Genomic DNA, 23,103 nt, shown 5'->3' on the forward strand with positions numbered 1-23,103 from the left:
TAATTCATCAATTTATGTCTGCTGTCCATCTACATAACTCACATATAACATGACTGCTCTGTGATAAAGGTATCTTGATTAAGCCGACAGCGCTGGCAGTAAAGAAAAATCCTGCACCTTCTGCAACAGTTTGCACTTGAGGTAACACTTGAAATGCAGGAGGGAGTAAAATGACAAAAAAAAAGAAGGTGGATGCAGTTGTTCTAAAAATAGATGAAGGTGATGCAAGCAAGTGTCTCCCGTCGAGATGATGTGCTTGGCTTGCCTGCAGCCGTCTGTTGTAGTTCAGGGAGGGACGAAACCTCGGCCTCTGTCAGCAGGGGCTCGGCTGGCTCCGTGCTCGTCTGTTTTCTGGCCAGCTCTGCTCCTGATACTCCGCTGCTCCAGGAGGAGAATCTCGGCGGTTTCTCTGTCAGTTCAATAACCTGTTTCTATGTCTGCCATAGAATAGCATGGAATTAATGTTTAGAGACATAAAGAGCTAGCTCAGGCGCTAAGACCCTTCTTTGTGTGGCAGGTCTCAGAGGTGCTCTCTCTGCTTCACTACCTCACTGTTCTGAGTCTTATCTCATTCCTGCTTCCTTTTCAACTTCTGCACTTAATAGGCAAATCTCGCACACACCGTTTGGAGCAAATTGCATTGTCATCTTTTTCCATTTTGAGTTTCAGCCAGCTTTGGTGCATGCAAAGAGACAGACCGTGATGAGATGAGATGAGGAGGACTCAGGCATAAAATAAGACATTTAAAGTCAAAACAAGATTTCCTGACATGCACAAGACAACTTGAGGAGAAACTGATTTACTGGAGGGAAAACATATTTTTGGTATCATGTTTATGCTGCGGGAAATTCCTTTGAATGCTTTGAATCTTGTGTGATAGACTGGATATGAAACACAGAGCTGTTGAACCGGATATCAGAATGAAATGAGCTGTATGAACAATGAAGCACCTAACTGATGAAAAATCTTTCTATCATCACTGACAAGGGATTAAAAAAAACTTCTTCATATTGCAGCATGTTCCTGTGTGGTTCGTTTACCTTCATGCTTAATACTCATTGCACAAGCGTTCCACTATACATTTTTAATTGCTCTCAAAGGCAAAAACAACCCTTGTAAATTGCCTCCTCTCTGAGCAAATGGCATTCAGCTACGTGTTAAATTGAAATAGTGTCATTTTAGCTTCTAATTATTTATAATACAGTTTAATTACACTGACTGCACGTTCTCCCGATTTAAATTCAGCACACAAATACACACCATATGGCATTAGGTGTAGACACAAATTTCTCCTTTTGTTGAGTGGCTTTCCCCCCCTTTTTTGGCCTTACTTGTTAATGTCAATACCTAAAATGACATATTAGACTAAAATTTGTTTCCAGCATTCTCGGACTTGTTTTGACATTTCATAAAGGAAACAGTTTATTACTTCAGCGTGGAAGAGCCTGACGAGCCTGCACACAGCTCTCAATCATTTTCAGCATTTTTTATAAGAGCTGTAGCTTGGGCTGTGAAGCAGTTCTTATTGCTTAACATCAGCACCTCACTTCAGTAATGCCTTTACAGGGTGGGCCATTTATATGGATACACCGTAATAAAATGGGAATGGTTGGTGATATTAAAGTCCTGTTTGTGGCATATGTGAGGGGGCAAACTCCACAAGATGGGTGGTGACCATGGTGGCCATTTAGAAGTCGGCCATCTTGGATACAATTTTTGTTTTTTCAATAGGAAGAGGGTCATGTGACTCATCAAAATTATTGGTAATGTCACAAGAAAAACAACGGTGTGCTTGGTTTCAACGTAACTTTATTCTTTCATGAGTTATTTACAAGTTTCTCTTTGTTCACAGCCATTGACATGTCAAAGAGGTTAACATGTGAGGAGTGAATCGAAATCGTGTTAATATCTGGTAAACGCAGTAACCGGGTCATTGCAGCAGATTTCAATGCAAGACACCCTACAAGACCACCCATCTCCCATGCTACAGTCAGCAAACTGCTTGCTAAGTTTCATGAAACTGGTTCAGTGTTGGATTTGCCAAAATGTGGAAGCAAGAAAACTGTCACTAATGAAGAAACATCATTGGCTGTCCTAGCTTCATTCAGCAAGAGCTCACAGCGTAGCAAGAGCCCACAGCGTAGCACTCGCCGCATGTCACTGGAGAGTGGCATTAGTCGAACATCCCTTCGGCGGATATTAGCTACTCACAAATGGCACCCTTACAAACTCCAGCTACTGCAGCATCTCAATGAGGATGACCCAGATCGGCGCACAGAATTTGCAGAATGGGCAAAACAAAAATTGGAACAGGACCCTCAGTTCATACAGAAGATTTTGTTCAGTGATGAGGCAAACTTTTATGAGAACGACAAAGTTAACAAACAAAACCACCGCTATTGGTCTGACACTAACCCACATTGGATGGATCCCTCCAAGACTGTTGGAACAACAAAAGTGATGGTTTGGTGTGGTATATGGGGTACAACGATAGTGGGTCCATTCTTCATCAATGGAAACCTCAAGGCCACTGGATATTTGAAATTGCTACATGATGATGTGTTTCCCTCTTTATGCACTGAAGCTGGCACGTTCCCTGAGTTTATCCAGCAAGATGGTGCACCACCACATTATGGGTGCCAGGTCCGAGCATTCCTAGAGAAAAAGTTCCCGGAAAGTGGATTGGTCATCGTGGGCCAGTTGAATGGCCCCCAAGGTCTCCCGATCTCACCCCCTTAGACTTTTATCTTTGGGGTCATCTGAAGGCAATTGTCTATGGTGTGAAGATACGAGATGTGCAGCACCTGAAACTACGGACACTTGATGCCTGTGCTGGCATTTCTCCTGCGGTGTTGCTATCAGTGTGTGAAGAGTGGGAGAAGAGGGTTGCATTGACAATCCAACACAATGGGCAGCACATTGAACACATTTTATAAGTGGTCAGAAACTTGTAAATAACTCATGAAAGAATAAAGTTACATTGAAACCAAGCACACCATTGTTTTTCTTGTGACATTACCAATAAGTTTGATGTGTCACATGGCCCGCTTCCTATTGAAAAAACAAAAGTTGTATCCAAGATGGCCGACTTCTAAATGGCCACCATGGTCACCACCTATCTTGAGGAGTTTGCCCCCTCATATATACTAATGTGCCACAAACAGGACTTTAATATCACCAACCATTCCCATATAAATGGCCCACCCTGTAGACCTTTTTTCTAGAAAATTAATGAAAAGGGTAACTTGGTTAAGTTTTTCTTCTCTGGATGCAGTTGTGGTTTACCAGTACACACGATGGAACTGAGTCTATGCCTATCTTACTGTGACAAGAAAAGATTTCTGCCATGAGGTTTTTTGAAGCACTTAAAAAATAATTTGGAAAGCATTTTCAGAAATGTCATATCCTATATGGTATGAAATTTACATCATCAAAGATGAAAACCTGTTTGCGTAAACAAGTCAAAAGTTGCAAAAGTATGTTTACACTGATGACCTGTCCAGGGTGTATACCCAGCCTCTCTCTCTATGCTAGCTGGGATAGGCTCCAACAGACCCATGACCCTGAAAGGATAAGAGGAAGAGAATAGATGGATAGATATTTACACTTAAAAGTATGCATACTTTATGAGTATCTTTATGGTGTGTTCTCAGTGGTCAACTGGTCACCATGTTGGTTAAACAGAAAAGGTGGTCGGACCAGTCAGGCATCAGCTGTGAACCTCAGTGCTAGTAGTGATGCTAGTGTTAGCAAGCGAGCTATCAGCAGCAGATATTTATCAGGCTAGTCTGCTACAAGGACGCTACTAATCAAAGTGTGTACAGAAGTCTGCTCCCTGTGGTGACTGTAAATGCAAGTGACAGCATGTAAAAAATGACATAAAATTTAATTAAGACTAAAGACTCAAAACACACTCTGAGTGTCATAGTTCAGTAATGTCAGTTAATTCAAAATCAAACGCAAAAGTAGACAAGTGAAAAAAATTGGTTTAGGCTTTGTCATTGTGATTAAATTTGTAGGTCCAAAAAGCAACAGGAGGATTTTTGTTTTTTGATTCATTTATTTGTAACTGGGATGTCTACATGACACCACAGGAATGCAGTGGTTAGCACTGTTGCCTCACAACAAGAAGGTCGTGGGTTTGAGTCGGTTATCTGGGACCTGCCTGTGTGGAGTTCTAAAATGCCCCACTGCAACCCTAAATTGGATGAGCAGAGGAAAATTCCACTTTCAGTTTTCCACATTAGCATGCTAACACATATTAATCAGCATTAAGGTAGAGCTTAAGCAGATGGGAAAGGCACTGCTTTGCAAATTTGATTAGCAAGTAATGTACTGTATGAGTTTTGAGACATTTCCTTTATATTTCGGTTCAAAAAAACATCCACAGCAGATGAACAGTATCTGAAGTCATGTCCTTAAAAACAGAAGATCCAGTAAAGACCTGACACAGGATTCAATTGATCCATCTACTCTTTGCTGATTAGTTTAGAAATAGTCTCATTGTAAGGCTGGCTGACAAGAAGACATTCTTAAGGAAGGGAAATAGAGAGAAAAGGCAATGAAAATTAAAATACAAAAACATAAAAACAAGCTCGAGGTTTTTCGTGCAAATGGTCAATAATATCTACAGCAGGAGGTCAGGAGACAGGTACAGCAGTGAGTGTCTCCAGACATCTGTGAAACACAATGGAGGCTGTGTCATGGTTTGGGTCTGCATTTCATCCAAACGTGTTGTGATATTATTTGGAAAGCATCTAATTGACAACATAACAATGATTCCAAGCACACTAGCAGTGAAAGCATACCTGGATAGAAAAATGCACAGTTGAGCACTCTTAGTCATGGATTGGCCTCCCCTGAGCCCAGACCTCAACATTATTGAACATTAAAGTAGCAGTGTGGGATCATGTTGACAGAGAATGGAATGAAGGCAGCCAACATCAAAAGAAGAGCTTTGAATGTCCTTCAAGAAGCCTGGAGAACTATTCCTGAAGACCAAATATTGACTTCCAAGCTTATTAGAATTGTACTAACTCAGTTTTTACCTTTATGCTGTATTTCCATGTACCGTGTAATATGGTTCCACCCATTTCCCAGTTTCTGAACTAAATATAAAGAAATTATGGGTGGATCAAGACTTTTGCACAACACTTGTATTTTCAACAAATTAAATGTTGTATAAAATAATGATGCGAAAAATAAAGTTCCAGAGCTCTTGTTGAAGTTATTACTCAATTTTGTAACAAATTTCAAGTATTCCATTTCACTTTAAGACAAATAGGTGAACGAGTTCATGCAGCTCTGTAGGACTCATCCTCTGTGAACCATGAATATCTATTTAAGTCAATCAATCTATTAAAGAGTTGCTGAGATTTCACATTCTGAATGAACAGAAACTCAAAGGTTCTTGCAGGTTAAGTGATCAGCTACAGCAGCATCTCAACTCCTGGAAGTACCTTGTAAAATGAAAGGCAATAAAGAAGACCAATGAATCTCTGGACACAGGTGTAGTAAAAATGATTCTTTAATATGGAACAAAATCAGAGCTCAGCTCCAAGGCTCCATCCACCCAACACACTTTATAACACTGATGGGTGGAGGAGAACGAGAAAATCAACCAGTAAGATCACAGTCCGCTCGGCCAAAAAACAGGAGAGGCTAAAAAACATGGAACGCAAAACCAAAGTGCTACTGGGCTTGACCTCGAGACGCCCTGGCTTCCTTCCCTCCTGACCCAGGATGTGACCACGTGCACACGCCTTTCTGCTGCCTCCCAGGGCTCTCCCACCTTCTCCTCTACTCCACCCTCAGGAGGTCAGAGGCTCCTCACAAACACAGACGACCCATTGACCTCTAAAAACTGGGTGAGGTCAGCATTGAGGTGGATTAGGAGGAGCAAAGGGGCGTGTGAAGGTCGTTTACGCTGAGTGTGCTGCAAGCTGTGGGTGTGTAGTTCTCAGAGGGACGTGAAGCAAGACGTCTTGGTTATTATCATGGCTCGCCGTGGAAACGTCTGTGGTTCAGTCCTCCTGCTGTTTTACTCCGAGTATATGTGGAATCTAATCAGCTTTAAATTGTTGTTCACTACAGATTCAGATGGAATGTTTTGAAGTTTCTGAGAAAATGAGACGAGGGCAGGAGAGAGAGGACGTCTGCGGAGGCTGCCCAGTAAGAACCCATTACTATACTAACACAGGGACATCAACAGAAGTACTACACAGATATGTACAGAGCAACCAAGCAACACATTGGAATACTGAGTAATAAATCTGGTGTGGGAAAGGGTTGGTAATAATAGTCCACCACGAATGCACATATCCCACTACTTTTTCGTGCAGTTGGTCCAATCTTTAAGGCTATTCTCCTGCTCTTGCTACAAACGGGCAGCAGTGAAGCCACCAAAACATAGATTTAAGTCTGTGCTTGACTTTGAATATGGCTGCTTTGTGATTCTGCATGCTGAGCTGACAGCTACCCATCTCCTCACACTTTGCATCAGGAGGGTAAAGAAAAAGAAGTATGATTGGGGGTAAGAGATTTGGGGTGAGTTATAAGCATGCCCTCTTTTTTGTGCTAAATCATTCTCTGGTCCACAGAGCTCTGTAGAAAAACAAGGTGTTCTTCAGAAATGTGGAAGGTGATGAATGAGAGATGCTAATGGTCAAAGGATCACAGATAGATCGGGAAGCACGGATTACTGTGAAATTAGACTCCGGTGGTGTGCACATTACCAGCTGAATGGGAGAGCAAATGAACAATTGAGCAGCGAGAATGGAAATCTATACTTGGCGGACGACTGAAACGTGCGGTGGGAAAAAAACAACAAGAGTGGACATGAGGAGGAGACACACATTGGTGGAGGGGGTGGGGGTGGAAGAGACGGGGCAGCTGCCAGCTTCAGAAAACACAGTCATCCTGCACCTTAATGCACACTGCATCACATGACAAACTACATCAGAGAGAGGAGGGAGGAGGGAGGCACTGCACAGAGAGCACTAGCACTACCATGGACGGACACACACCTAACATACACGCACACACATACACACTACTGCACAGGGTCCCAGTCTGCGTTCCACCGCACTCTCCTGGCTGCCAGAACCTCGCTGTGTCTTTGTCAAGAAAAGAAATGAAACAGCAAAATAACCGATTAACAAACAAACGGAAAGAAGAACACACACTTTGGATCCGACTGGCTAGAATAAAAAAATAAACCAGAAACGAAACTTAGAATATAAAAAGAGCCAGTGGCACTGGGTTTTACAGAAAGCATTTTTCTCAATAACTGGCTTTTGAACAGCTCTACGCTTTTTCTTTTAGTCTACCAAGTATATACTATTAACCTTACCAGGCAGCTAAAATCTATACAGTACTGTCATTTTTCATATATTTATAGATATTTATACACTTTACAAAGTTGGCAAAAATACATAAATAAATACATTAAATTAGATTGTACACATCACAACTGTGTGTTTTAAGTTAGAGCACTCTTTGTTGAAGAGTTGGGCCACGGCGAGTCGAGAAAAGGAGGTGAAGAAACAGGAGTGTTACCCTCGACATCCCTCAACGCAAAGAAGTCACCATCACACTTTGTCAGTAACATTTCGGAGTATGGCATTAGATCGGTTAAGTGTATTGCTTATTACCTACCTGATTAAAAATGTCCACATTATGGCAGGAGTTAGAGGCTGCTCTAACTGCATCAAGTCTATTTACAACCAGCGAGGAAAGTAAGAGACGCGCGCTCTGACGGATCTGGGTTTAGGGGAATTTTATTTTTAGTGTGTCTGTGGACTTTCTGACCCTGTGGGACTCCCTCTACAGGATGGTGTTACAAATGAAGGCAAGACTGTATCCACTGTCCTTCCTGCAGAAGGCTGCTGGGAGTATCTGCTGTACCATATCATGTCTGTTGGCAGAGACAGTCCTAAAAGTGAAACTGATAAGCTCCATCTCAGCACTGTCGACAGGCCCAGCCAGATACATAAGGCAATGACATATGAAAAATAGGGAAGTGGGTGTACTGACACCTGCAGTGAAAATAACTGGACTAGAGCCCTGTGCAGTTATTTATGTATATATTTGATAAAGCAGTGGGCTGAATATGTCTGTCAAGAAGGCACAGGGCACATTTTGGACATTTGGAAACAAGTCTGTCCTATTTTTTAAAGTGTTTTTTTTTAATGATTAAAAATAATTATTGCCATATGGCAAACATTTATAGCCTATATAGGTTATTTCTTATTTCTTCCTCAAGACTGTGAATTCTTTAAAAAAAAAAAAAAAAGAAAGAAAGAAAGAAAAGGAAAAGCACAAGATGGGCCTATAATGTGGCAAGTTCATGTCAGTCACTTGTGCTTAACCATGAGTCTAACCCTCGAATAAGAGGCTGACTCACCAGCATGAAAATTGTCTTTACGGGGTCAGATGGATGGTTTATGTCCTTCTACTAGGAATACACTCTGTCCTCATACATGCCCATCCCCATGCATGGCCTCCAACAGAGAAAATAATGACTGTAAATTCAATGAAGACGGCATCATCGGTGTCAGAACAGGGCCAATCCTGCCTAACACAATGGCATTACAGTAAATCCCCAAGCCTGTGAGCAGACAGGGTGAGATGCGATGCCAAGCAAACCAGGACAGAGTGGCTCCACGGGGAGGCGTGCAGCTCGCTTGAAAAGCAGGGCGCTGCTGGTTTTGGTGTTTGCAACACAAACGCAACCAAAGCTTTATGGCATGAGAAACACAGGCTACGATTAGCGCCACATATCGCACAATTTCCTGGAGGTGTGGGGGGAGGGTAAAGGGTATGTGGCAGTGTTGCTACAGCGGATCCGGGATGTGTTGGGTATCACTCCTTCCCTTTGTTTCTCTTGCCCTGACCACACGACACCTCCAACAAAAATACAGCAGACATCAAAAGCCCTTGTTCAAGAAGGGCAGGTATAATCAGCTTCAGTATCGTCAACATCACCACTGTTATTCATGAATATCGTTGTTTTCGTCATCATTTCGAGTGACAAATGAAAACTCAGCGTACAACAAATGTTAATTTTTCACCAACAATATTTACATGAAGTTTTTCAAAAACAGAAAGCTTTTTCTTCTCACGGTTTCGGAAAGAAATAAACCCCAACACAAGAACACCAAGCACACACATACATACACACTGACCAACAGTCAAATGTGAACAGAAAGAAATAAAAGATATTATTACTCATTATTGTTTTTCATATCCATTTGTTACTATTCAAATAATGCTTACTTAAACCCTGATTGGGAGAAGTCACATTGGTTCTCACCAGATGCTTAAAACAATCGAAAGGGCGAGTTAGGGGAGGCGAGGTCTGTCTGTACAGGGCGACGCACGCAGAAAATGACTGGACAAATGACAAAGGTGACCTGGAGGGGTTCAGGGCTTACTGAGCTGTCAGAACATGAGTCAGAAAAATAAAACGTCAACTGCAGATTCCCTAGAATGAGATTATGACGACGACTGCCTGATTTTAATCCGTGCATACACATTTAAAGTCCTCTAAGACGTAAAATAACTCTACCCTTAATCTAATATCGTAAAAACTACTGCAAAGCAGGCACCTTTCCAATAGAGTGACTCAATGATGCTCATCTGAAGAAAGCCATATCCATCAAGGAAAACTGCTTAAGAATAAGAAATGGTGCAGGAGAGTATGACAAGGACAAACAATATCATCAGGCTCAGAAGAATATCTTACTAATCCTTTGGCAAACAGATGTGACCCTTTCAGCCAATAAAGTTTTAAGTTATTTAGAAAGTAAACAGAGGAGGGAAGGCTGCTGGTGACAATGATAAATTTGGGGATGCACAACCAAGAATAAACATCTCAAAGATAGGAGTCCAGGAATGACTCATATGCTTCACAACGCCAAGCTGATAACAGAACTCGTGGCAGTGTTCTAGTTTCCGCATCAGCAAGTGCGAGAGGGTCCGAGAGAGTCATTAAATGGGGGACGTGAGGCTAAATGTGGGTGTCCACAGGCCTGCCAAAGTTTGTTGTGAACGAATGGATGTGACTGAGCCGTGCAGCAACCTCTGGACCTGAATGAGTCTATGATTGGTACAAAAATGCTTTCGGTTGCTAAAGCTAACTTTCCCCTTCATAACTACTGAACTGGGGGTCTTTTTTAAAAAACTCACCTATTTGGAGTTTATTAAGGCTTAAGATGATGGGCATGGCTGTTGTGGTTAACAGGTGTCCCTGCAGCTGGGAGCTCATCTCAACTAATTTGAGTCACTGAACTCCACCTCAGGAGCATTTCTGTGGAATTATCAGAGAAATAATATGGCTTGTTGTTCAAGGTGTTTCCGTTTCGGTTTTGGTCACTGAGTGTATGCATCCTGCTAACCAGGCATGATAGCCTCAGCTCAGATCTTTGCATTTCATGCTGTCTTCCACGTACGATCACTTCTGTCTACAAAAACCAACATGGCCCAAAATGCTAATGTTCCTGTAGCAAAATGTGGACTCCACAACAATTAGGTGAGGACACAGTAGATAGATATATAAAGTCTAGGATGGGCACAAGCACCAAACTAAAAGGGAACCACGAAGAGATGGAAACCAGTCATCCATGATGTCCTCAGTTGTTCATGTCTATGTTTGCGAGCGAGTATAATCCTGACTCTACAGCCAAATTTAGAATCTGCAGTAGTCAGCACCATGAGGATCCCGGTCTGTTCTCTAAAACCTAAAAGATATGGTGCAAAGTCTTAAGCCACCAGTCATTTCTTTATATTGTGTTCAAAAAATCTATCTAGAGATTCAATCTACTGAAACATGCAAACATACAGAAATATAGTATATAAGGCAAAAACAGGTATTACAGTTATGACCACCTTTATTCTTCAACACAGTCTGGATCCTACTAAGCAAGCTTTCCTATAATTTCTTTAAGTAGTCTTCAGGAATAGTTCTCCAGGCTTCTTGAAGGACATTCAAAGCTCTTCTTTGGATGTTGGCTGCCTTTTGTTTGAATCTCTGTCAAGACGATCCCACCCTGCTTCAAAAACGTTGAGCTCCATAACCAAAAATGACCCATTGTGTGTTTTTGTATCCAGCTTTGCTATTATTGCATTGACAGTGTGTTTGGGATCATTGTCATGGTGAAAGATGAAGCCGTTGCCAATCAGATCTTTTCCAGATGGTGGATCAAAATCTTACAGTATTTTTCTGCGTTCACAATTCCATCAGTTTTGAAAAGATCCCCAACACCACTGGCTGGAATGCAGCCCCAAACCATGACAGAGCCTCCACTGTGTTTTACAAAATATTTGTAGAGACTCACTCTTGTACCTCTCTCCTGACCACTTCTGATGATAACCTTTCAAATTTGAATTCAGCAATCCATAAGACCTTTTGTCACTGATTTTCAGTCCAGTTCTTTTGTTATTTTTCATTCTTCAGCAGTTTTTTCAGTTTTCCTTCCTTCAGATTGGTTTCCTCATCAGACTATTTCTGATGAGGCTTCAGTGAGCAGTAGATGGAGATACAGATCCTGCTGCATATAGTTTTTTAGGCCTGCCACTTCTTCTTGTGGCACCTTGACACTTTGTAAGAACACACAGCACACCATTCTGAGATACTAAGTTTATGTCTTATAGCTCTTTGGGAATCACCTTGTTGATACAAGAATGCTATTTTATTCCTGTCAAACTGTGTCCTCTTTCCCACTTTTAAAATCAACTAAAGAAATTGTAAATTGATGTGTTTTTGCAAGTAACAAACTGCCTAAAGATGCAATTAAAAATTGATTCTTTGCTAAGTTGTCTGTGTAGACACAACACTGATTCATCCTTTGAGTTAGGTGCCTTGTTATGTTTGAATGACTCATAGGTCAGTGATGAGTGAATTAACAAATAAACAAACAAAAAAAACATTCCTTTCAAAAGGGTTATGAACTGGACTGAAAATGGTTGAAAATGTAGTCAATGTCAAGAGAAAATCATAGTAAGACCTTCAGAAAGCCTGGAGAACTATTACTCAAGACCACTTTATGAAAACCTGCAAGCTGACAGTAAGCAAAATATAAAGAAATGAGGGGCGGCTCAAGACTTTTCCTACGTACTCTACCTTGACAATAAAGGCTGGCATCAGCATGCCAGCATAATGATGTGATACAGGCATGGCAAAATTTAAATTTACTGCTTACTCTTAAGTGAGCCACTGAATATCTGTTAAATGGGAGTTTAGTAATGAGTAATGAGCAGTTTAGTTATCATGCCAGAATTTACCAATTAATATTAAATAAGCATAATCACAGCTGGTGTTCGGTTTTGTAGGTATTCGGGCATAAACCAAAGCACTAAAAAGGTTTTGACTGAATCATAATACCACAGAAAAAAGAGAAGAACCTAAAAAGGTTCCAGTTCATCCTGAGGACAACATGAACGCCTGCACAAAAATCCAAGAACATCTTTCCAACAGTTAATGAGACTTTAACTAAAACGGAGAGAAAGAAAAACATCAGAGGGAAAGAAAAATTTACTAACTACAAAAATCCCCTCGAAGAGCCTTTATTCTCTGGGAAACTTGGAGTCAGCGATGGTTGTGTCAGTTATCTTGAATTGAAGCTTTGTAATCAAACACTAATTATCTACACCTGCACCTACCCGCCAGCTCCGCCAGGGAATGAAGAGATGATGAAAGACGGAGCCGAGCCTGAACACAAGGAGAGCGAGAACAGAGAGAGAAGTTGGTCCAAAAAAAAGAAAGGAAAGAATCTCGACTGGGAGCATCTGCACCGCTGCCATGCTGCATTCATGAGCTTAGGATTGTTGAAGGTCATTGCCGACGGTGTTGGTGCCAACAAAAAGCAATAAGTTTAGAGATGTGAGACAGGTGGCAATATAATAAAACTAGGATTTGGAAATTGCTTTCTCCTTTATACTGTTTGGCTCTGAGCGCAGCATCCATTTTAATAGTGCTGCTGTTTGACTGCTGGCAAAGACAACATAATATTCAGGACTCCTGGTTATTTTAATGGAGTGAGCAACTTCCTGGATAGTTGGGATACTGCTGTGCACACCCAATATTACAGTCACACCTGGATTTTGTTTTCCTTGTCACATGTAGAAACAATGGTTAACTTTATGGACTTTTTCTTTTTCTGACTACCAGCATATGTACTCTGTTTTAACCGACACAAATGAAGATAATTGATGTCTAATTCTTTGCATATTTAACATTTGCAAGTATCAAGCTCTTGGTTTAAACAGAATGCTCTGCTTGGGAGCTGAGACCCTCTTCAGCAGCTAAACAAACACGCTTAACAGTGTTTTATCAGCTCGGTACGTTGTGACTTGTTCCAACTTTATGAGAATGGCTTGTAAACATGATTTTGAACTGATGACAGGCTCTTGAAGCTGTTTTTAATGTTTTTCCTCTTACTAACTTAAAACCTCACTCAAATTAACTCACTGTGAGACATAACACATTGTGAGTTTCTCATTTATGCATAACTCATCTAACACATCAAAATGAAAGATTTTGTACTGAAACATTTCTTTCTTTTAACAGCTTTGCGATATGATGAAAGCTCACTTTGTTACCACTTAAAAGCAAAAGCAGAGATTTAAATGGGGAAAATTGTTGTTTTGCGGTTCTTTTAATTTTCGCCGATGTACCAGTGTGGTCTGTGGGAGTACAAACAAACGAGAAAGTAACGCCAAAATGACTAAACTGCATGTTGAGCTTTTCACGTCTCCGGTTCGCTCGCTAAAACGTGCTCAAAGAAAGTATTAAAGTGTCTCTGGCTAATTATCTGCTGGCCCACCAATTGAGGAAAAGAGAAAATGTCACACGCTGAATTTCCATGTAAGAAATAATCTGTATTCAAAAGCTGTAAGTTTTAAAAGCTTGACCCTGTATCCTTTCAGCTTCCAGTCCTACCTGTCAGGATCAGAGGCATTACACGGTGCCTCATGTTTCTATAAATAAAGCCGTATCCCCAAGTTTACAGGGTCACTGATGACTAAGCTTTGTAAGCCCCTGTAGCATAGCAATTTATCACTTTTCGAGCAACGAGGAATCTTGGCAAAAGGAAATAGCAGAGGTACTGTGTTGACTCATCGCCTGCACGTGTGCTTTTCACAGCTTTAGCAGCGAACACCCACTGATTTCCATTTTTTCGCCGACGAGCTCTATCCCTGTCCATCACAAACATGGTAACTAATGAGAGTCTGCCACGTTTTCTTTTATTCTTAGCAAGTGATACCTCTGCAAATCGTGAGTCCCCCAGGTCCAAGGAGGCAGATATTTCTCCTTTTTGACCACCTAATGGGAGTGTAATGTGCTGTGACACTGCAGGCAGTGGCTGTCAAAACAGTGGGCCCTGTTCCACGGCTGGCCAATTGTTCTGAAGGTTGCTGGACTGGATCAGCGCATCGCGGCAGCCTGGCTCACACAAACCACACTACCCAGAACACACTGAGCACACCGTGCGCTGCCCAAGACCAGCTTAGAGAGCTACTGGACAAGGAGCAACGCACGCTTACACAACTGCAAATTCATACTGTCTGTCAAGTGTTGAACTGGTTGGCATAACTGAAAATAAACACCGAAATGCAAGATACTGTCAAATTGTTGCATGATGCGAGGAAATAAAATCCACTGCAGGGGCCACAGCTTTTTTTGATGAGGCCGAGTTAGTTCAAAACTACTCACGCTGCATTACGAAAATGGTTACGTTTCAGCGAAGAAACAAACTGATTATATTTACTTGGTAAGTCTGTTTAACTTGAGAGTTTCCTGAAATGAGGATTTTCATTTAGAAAATTAAGCCGCTGGAAGAAAAGAAAGGAACAGGTGACGTGATTCGCTTGTCAAGACTTCATGAATGCAAAAAAACCCCCCCACACAGGCAGGCTGTAGTAAAGAGCACACTAAGAAAGCAGATTTCTTTTTAAGTAGCTCTCAATAGTTGACAGCTTTTCCAGTTGCTGCTGCTTTATGACAGTTTTATCTACGTTACAGAAATATCGAGCTGTGTTGAATGTGCCGGGCAAAGAGGGCAACGGTACACTCTATGGTACTCTCTAGCACTCAGTGAAGAGATAATGTCTAATCTGCTTCTACGGTATCTCACGGTGGCAGATCAGGCCATTGTCTAATATCACACCTATTGTCTGTGATACACGCTTGCTCATTTTTCCTTTGAAGTGCAACAAAAACCCAAAGAATGTTTTATTGTTTTATTATTTTTCTTCCAGTGTGGAAACTGGAAAAATGCACATCGAAATGACTGTTTTAGATGCCTAACAATTGTTCAGCGAGGAATACAGGACAGACTGTTGGTTAGAGCTCTGATCACGCTCTTGTTGTTGATTGACGCTTTGTGAAATAGCACTGCTGTGCTGGCCGGCTTCCACGTGACAAGAAGACAAGCCTGATATCTCCATCCCGGCCTGACATTTCAGACACCAGCAGTCTGCCACCAGGAGTGTGGTAGCTGACACACACACATGCACGTACATCGAGAAAAAAGAATAAAAAGAGGAGGATGAGAGCCCTGCATCCTCTATGACCTACATCTCCAAGCCCTGAAATCACAGAGAAGACGTCACCTCTCCCCAACTTCTGCTCGCCCTTTCAGACACTCCTCCCTTAATTTTTCACCATCACTATAATCATCATCATCATTATTATTGTTATTACATTTCCAAAAAGTGCAGATAGAACTTCCCCGTGCCCTCGTTCAGAAGGCAGGGCAGTAGAAGATGGGGAAACAATGGCAGTAAGAAGAGCAAGAAGAGCGCAACATGAGAAAGAGAAAAGAGAAGATTTCTACAGAACGGCTCCTGTGAAAACAAACGCACACCAACAGGCACACATCACCACAGCACAGCGCACAGTCAAAACGGACGGAGATCGTCACCCCCGTCAGCGTAAAACATGAGCACGGGGCAGCACAAAGAATTCATAGCATCATTAAACAGACGGAAGTGTGCACACGCAAACCCACGTGCACGTGCGTAAACTGCACAAACGTGGCCTCTTGCCTCTGCTCTCATCTTAACGTTGGAAGAAGATTTTAAACTCGTTTCCTCAGTTGGTGATGCTGTGAAAAATGACATCATAGTATCTTGAGGGGGAGGAAGGATCTGTTTGCTTGTTTGTGTTTTCATCTTCTTTTTTCTCTCTCTCCGTGTCGGGGCTTTTTTGTCTGGAAAACATCAGGAGCGCTCCGTTTCACAAGTTCATCGTGTCCCTGCTTTCCCAGCTTCGGAAAGTTCAGTTTATTTTTTTAATTTTTAATCTCTATTTTTGTCGGAGCTACAGCACAGCACCCACAGCACACAGACGACGAGGAGGAAGAGGGGGAGGGACGTCCAGAAAGGGGGAGTGGGGGAGGAATTCGCTAATATTGTGCCAGGGGAAGAGAAATTGGGAACAATAAAGGGGGAAAAGAAGAGAGAAAAAAGGGACATAGGGAAGAAAAAAGAGGAGAGAAGAGACAGCGGTATCAACAATTCCATCTTGAGCTCAGCTGGTTTCATTACACACCATATATTGATTGCTTTCAACAACTTCAGCTGAACATTAAACCACTTTTGAGTAAAAAGGAGGAAGGACTGAAAAGGAGGGGGAATATAGTACTCTTGAGACAGATGACAAGGACGAGGCGGCAAATGAAGAGACGGAAGAGATGGGAAACAGCAGGCGACCTATGAGTAATATACTGTATACTAGTCGTGTGTATAGGGGAGTTCTGCCAATCTATACACCTAATATATTCATATGTATATGTACATACAGTACATACTGTATAGTATTGTATACCTGGAATATTCATACAACAGGATTATATGAGATTAGATCATTACTGACGATTCTCTGTGATCCCACGGGACTGGCACCTTGTATGGGTCAGGGGCTGCAGTGCAGTTCAAAACTAAGGGATCGGCAAAGGAATTGATTATCAGACCTCCACAGGCAAAGTGCATAAGGACGGACAGACGGACATACAGACAGTCAGAAACAGGGGAACCATTGGCAAAGGGGTGAGACACGGAAACTGAGATGGGGCTGTATGAGAGGAGGGAACACAAGAGACGGGTCGGGGAGAAAAAATTTGAGATCCTTGAAAGAAAAGAGAAAAGGACTTTAAAGGTTTAAGAGAGCAGATGGCTAATTGTACCCGTGTTTCGCAGCCTGGCAGCAAGTCAGTCTTGTGCATAAGGACAGGAGTGGGAGGAGGGGAGAGATAGAGAGGAGAGAGAGAGAAGGAGGAGGAGGAGGGAGGGATAGGAGACGGGAAGGGGCCATGAAGGAAGCTGGGTAGTGCGATCAGGCCTTGAGAGCGTGCCACTGGGCGACATTAGTGCGCGGCCGAGCGAGCATGTCTTTCCAGTGCTTCACTTCCGCTGGTCCACTCTTCCACGATAGGTAGATCTGAGAGAGGGGAAGAAAAGAGGCAGAGGCTTGATGAGGGAATAAATCTTAAAGTAATGGCTTTTTGTCATTCTCACATGCATTTTGGGTTCAAGTTTCTCATGGCTTCACTCAGTCATGACAACACCTTTGCAAAGAGAGCCGTTCTGTGCATGCAACGTCTGACATGCACCACATGCGAGGAGAGCCTGGAAAGCTGCAATGAGTTGGAAACTAATGAAATGAAGAAAGAACAGTGTCTCAGCTTTCACACAGGCTGCATAACTGATGAAGGTAAAATGCATTTTGCTGTTGCCTAAATTAGCAAATTTTCCTTTTTTTTTGCCTGGAACCTGTTACTTTCTCAGCTCCGCCATGAAATTAGTCTGGCACATAAATCCACATCAAAATGGCACGTAGTTTTCAGTCTGTGTGCTAAACTGAACTAAACCATCTGGTGGCTATATTTTCAAAGGACAGACATGAGAGTGGTAACAGTCTTCTCATCTGTTTACCCAGAGAGTGAATTATTAGCTAACAAACCCAGCTCTTCCGTTAAGAGGAAAACGGCCAGCAGGGTGACACGATCCTCACCAGATAATCAAAGCCTGAAGCTCATTATGCTCCTGGATGATTTCTCCTTATTGATTGTTTTGCTCGCTGCTGGTGAATAATGTATGAGTGTATAATTCATTAATTAATTACTGTATTATCTTCCTTGGTGTGCTCTCTGTCATTGCCGTGGTCACAGAGTAAACTGCAATGACAAGCTGACCTACCTCGGTAGCGACTGCTTGTTCCCTGAAAGTACTTTTAATCAGTTGCAGTTTCAGACTTTGTAACAAGGAGGATTGCACGTCCTGAACAGACGGCACCTGTGAAACCTTACCTTGCCAATAACATCGTTGCGGCTGAGTCTGTCCTTATCCATGACGGTGATGATAATGGTAGTCTCCCTCAGCACATGGGCGGGCACGTCAAAGGGGAAGGACTCATTGAAGATGGGGTTGAGACAGCGCTTCATCACCACCGTCTTCTTCTTCTCTACACGCTTGTCCTTGTGCATCAGCCACACCTTCACATAGGGATCTGCAGCGTGGAAGCAGAGTGCGGTGGTTTACATGAGCGAGACGATGAAGATGCACATGGATGGTGATTTTTTTTTTCTTATTCTTTTTTTTTTAGGGTCAGGTTTGCAATTACCCTCCTAATTGTTAAAAGTCAGAAAAGGCAGCAGGGAAGCAGATACCTCGTTTGAGCTCAAGGTCAACTTATCCCCCGAGCGAGGAAACATACAAATGAGGAAGTATTTATGGAAATAGGGCCTGGGATCTGTACTACTAGTTCTGGAGCATTGTGAGATTCTGTCGTACTACCAGCCACCAGTCCTACTACTGCGGGAAGCTGTAATTGTACAAGAAATATGCCACAGAGAGCATTTCACAGCGAGACAGGACACTTTAAAAACTAGCAGCAACCAGACTGAGCTGACACAGATTTGGCTAGGAGGTTGAAGATCCTCATAGATATACAGAAAGAGAGGACAGGAAAGAGGGAGGTCAATGGAGAGACGCTTGAAGTAATGTCACCTTGCTGCTGTAGCTATCGACGGTGGCCAGCAACCGTCCTGTTAGCAGACGAGTCAGTGAGTGTTTGAACACAGAGACAGAGCCTTGTGTGAAGCACAGAGCTTCCAAAGTAAGGAAGGACTTCCAGCTGCTGAGAAATGCTTAGAGAAAGAGAGCCTAAACAAACAAAGGGGAGTGTATACCTGAGGTGCCCCCGATATCCATGGCTTTGAGATTGCGTGCTTTGATGATGTTCACAGTGATGGTGTTGGCGGTGGGATTATAGCAGAGAGACACCAGCAGGTCTCCTCGTCTCCCCTGAGGAACACACACACACACACACACACGCAAACAAACACAGCGGAGTATGAATCACCCAGCCTAATATCAGATTTCATCAGGGAATATCAAACTCCAGGCTACTCACTAGCTTGTTGTGTAATCTTATATCACTGCCCTTTCTGCTCTAACCTCCTTGTGCCAAACACAGACCATCCAGCACCCAAGCAGGCATGGGCGAGCACGTGGCTCACCCGCCAAAAATAAAAATATGTCAATCCAGCTCACATGCTGAAAACTGTCAACAAATTTGTCACACGTGTTTTAATAAAACCGCACGTCGCGGCTCGACCCCGCGGTCACCCCTCCCTTCCTTACACTGCCATCACTGCAGGGCTTCAGCTCCTTCCAGAAGGTCTTTAACTGGCCCAGTTCCACCTTATTAAGGGGGACTGACACCTCTCCAATGGGGTCATTCCTGCTGAAACGGTCATAGTCCAACACCTGAAGGTAGAGAGTGCGCTCTCTCACCTTCTCATAAGGGAAGCCTAAAACAGAGACAGAGACAGAAACAGAAAACACTGAAGGGTGAGGGCTAAACCACAGAGAGGGAAGAAGGCCAGTGTAATCTGCAGCAGTGCAAAGAGGGATGGTTTTGGCTGAGAAGTAATATTAGGCTCCAGTAAAAAAACAGCCAACTCATTCATTTTTCCAAGAGCACAGGCCATTGTTCTGATTTTGTAAAAGGTTCTGAACATTACTTTTGGCTGTTTTACCATTTCACAAGCAATTCAAATCATACAGGAATGAGACACTTCACTGCCATCTGCGCGACTGCTACGAAACCTCTGCAGTGTTCAAGAGCATTCGTTATTATTCGACTCAGAATGGTTTCCGCAGTTTCTTAAGCTGGAGCTTTTATCAATGCAAAAAAATGTTGTTGCAGTTTCACACGTTATGTGTTTTCACACATCTCCCACAATGCTCTTTTTGTGTTGAGAGACAGCTCTTTGTGACAGCTCGGTAATCGCACTGCGCAATCTGAATCCTTTGCCGTGACTATTTAAAAAAGACACATATTCTTGAAGCAATAGTTTTACATTTTAAAATGGAGCTTTTGAATTTATCTCTTCGTGCCTGTTTTCGGTCTTTATGCAAAGCGAAGCAGCTCCTGGCTGCGTGAGTATTAAGTGGTCTCAATCTTCTAGCATTATTCTCAGCAAGAAAGCAAATGACCAAATCTCCCTAAATGTTCAGTTATTGATTTAAATTGGTTTACAGCTATCCAAAGCCTTGATTATAGAATTCATCCCCCTCAAATGTCATGGTCCCAGGTTGTTGTGATGTTTTTGAGCATTGGTTTGTTGTGTTGATTAGGTTTAATTTCTGTTTGGATTTTATCTTTTCCTCCCAAAGTTTATAGCAACCTCAATGTTTCGCCGTCTTGCCTTGCAAATCTTTCTATGTTTTAGTGCCTTTGTCCCCCTTTTTGCATCTCATTTAGCTTTTTGCATCTTTTGAATATTTCCTGTTTTAATTTGAAAGCTAGTTATACTTTACCATCTTTTCCAGCTGTGGTCAGTCCCCAGTCGTGTCCTATTGAGGAGTCACTCCCAGTGTGTATACAGACTCGTACTTCATGTTCCAACTTGTTTGCTCTGGTTTGTTTTATCCATTTTTTGGGGGTGTTATTCTCAAGGGGACAGATTAAATGAACAAGAACCTAAGAACTAGAAATATAAATGACTAGACTACGAAGAGCAATGAAAACTGAATCATAAATAAAACTAAATCAAAGAATATTAATTAAACCAAAAACACATAAACACTGGGTCACAGACCCAGGACCATGACGGTTATATTTGATTAGCTTTTGTTTGTTATCTGACTCAGCTTCTTACAAATGAGCAACGTGATTTAACATAAACACACAATTAAAAGTGTTACTACTTTTGGTTATTGTACATGACAGATTTATAGTTTTTTCTGTTCTTTCAGGCTATCAAACTGAAAGCAGTGATGTCCCAATCAAACCACAGATGGCAGCATATTTGGAAAAGGTGATGGAAAATATTTAGTGAGAACATTCCAGTATGTAAACACAGACCCTCAAACAGGAAGGTTTCGTTCCAGTGGGGGTTGAGGTTCTTCCTCTTGACCTTGGTCTCCAGCTTGTGCTTTTTGTCAGGCAGTAGGTAGATTTTAACAAAGGGGTCGGAGGTGCCAGAGAAGTCCTTGGCCGGGAGGTCCTGGCCCCTGAGAACTTTGACCGTGAGGGTCGTGTTCTGGAAACTGTAGCCTATGCTGAACTGGATCCGACCCAGCTTTTCACTGATGGGCCCTTCATCATCCTCCGAACCTGGGGACAGCTGCAGGGCAACAAAAGCAGACAAATAATTATAATGCTCAGATATTCAGCAGCAGCAGCAGCCACTCACATGAAACTCTCAATCCAAGGGCACAGATCTGGTGTCACACACACACAGACCTTGACAGAGAGAAGCTGTGAGGGGAGGAGATTTTAGGGCTGCGTTTCTATCACGGTGTGCTAAAGCAGCTGCTCAAAGGCAGGGATTGTTCTGACATTAAGAAGACTGAGAGAGCTTAATTTCCTTACTAATGTTCTTAAGAGGCAGGAGGTGCTCAGATTGGAGATAGGGGAGCTTTAGACCACCCATTCTCTCTCACAGCCACTCTGACTGCTTTATCATTGCTGTGCACTAAAAGGCCACTATCTGATGGAAGCAACGGCCGGAGAGAGGGGAGCAGAGAGCGGGAGACAAACAGAAAGAGGAGGAGAGAGGGAGCATTGTGTGAGAGGCTTGGAGAGAACAGGCAGGAAAGCAAAGCTCAAGGTTGGCATTCTGCACTTGCAGCTGTCTTTACAATCATTTCTTTTCTCCCTGCAGCTCCACCTTCTGCCTCTGTCCTTTATTTTTTCCTCTCCCGTTCCCACTCGCTTTCTAACAATAACATAAATTGGAACAAAGAATTCTGAGAACTCTGAGTGGCGATAAACAACCACCAGTTTATTAAAGCCACTATGTGCAGCCGTTGCCTCTAACAAAAAGTAAAGCTGTCTTATGCAGGCAAAGTCTCACTGAGCATTATTTGAAACTGTTGATTTTGCTCCCCGAGACCAGGGCTGCAATTTCAAAGTGACAGAGACTCGCTCAGCAATATGTCAATATGGCATTATGGACTATCAAGCAGAGAAAGTGTGAAATTCTCCAAGTCTAATTTATCAAACAGCGTGAGTCACCTTGCATGCCTGTTTCGTTTGATTGTCACTGTAGGAACTGCCTGTATGTTGTTCTATTACAGCTCCCTTACTGCCAGCTTTAGATTAACCTGTGTATGGATTTACCATAGCACTGCAACACGTGCCCTACCTGGTGACTGAGAATTACCTTCTGGGTATGTGGCCAAAAGTACTTGGACACCCTAATATTAAAGAATTTGGATTTTTCATTTCAAAACAACAGACACCATGAAGACTCCTTTAATCTTCAAGGACATCTTTATTAACGATGTCAGACACTCACTTGAACCGATAAGGTAGAACTCATATCAGCTTTCTGATTCATCATTAAAACTCTTGCAGGTGACAGCTCTAATGAGGCTCTTCAATACAAAACAAGAATTGGGATGCCAAGATCAGGTTGCTCATAATGTGGCTGAACCAAACTTGTAACATAACTGCTCTCTTTACGTTGGATAAGTGGATGGATTTGGTTTCAGAGCATGTTTTTACTCCTTACTTTGCACAATTTCAGTAAGAATATAATATAACCATCTCAGCAACACAATTCTGACTGCGAGCGCAGCAGCCTCATC

At 42.4% G+C, this 23,103-nt stretch overlaps 1 protein-coding gene across 5 annotated transcripts in view; it reads right to left on the reverse strand.

Moving 5' to 3' along the window:
- Window positions 1–11,307: 11,307 nt before the first annotated feature.
- Window positions 11,308–23,103, reverse strand: part of syt7a (synaptotagmin VIIa) — an 86,121-nt gene continuing 74,325 nt past the window's right edge. For 4 of the 5 annotated variants that reach the window (XM_005730109.1, XM_005730108.1, XM_005730107.1 and 1 more), the window contains 5 exons: window positions 21,374–21,635; window positions 19,645–19,814; window positions 19,191–19,305; window positions 18,309–18,508; window positions 11,308–17,440 (listed from right to left, as the gene is read on the reverse strand). In XM_005730109.1, the coding sequence (XP_005730166.1) occupies window positions 17,336–17,440; window positions 18,309–18,508; window positions 19,191–19,305; window positions 19,645–19,814; window positions 21,374–21,635 (852 nt within the window). In that variant the 3' untranslated portion in view covers window positions 11,308–17,335. The remainder of the gene's footprint in view (window positions 17,441–18,308; window positions 18,509–19,190; window positions 19,306–19,644; window positions 19,815–21,373; window positions 21,636–23,103) is intronic. The other variant, XR_311662.1, reaches the window with a different exon arrangement.

This window comes from Pundamilia nyererei, unplaced genomic scaffold (assembly GCF_000239375.1).
Source record: "Pundamilia nyererei isolate P.nyererei 1_Seehausen unplaced genomic scaffold, PunNye1.0 scaffold00035, whole genome shotgun sequence".
Taxonomy (NCBI): Eukaryota; Metazoa; Chordata; class Actinopteri; order Cichliformes; family Cichlidae; genus Pundamilia; species Pundamilia nyererei.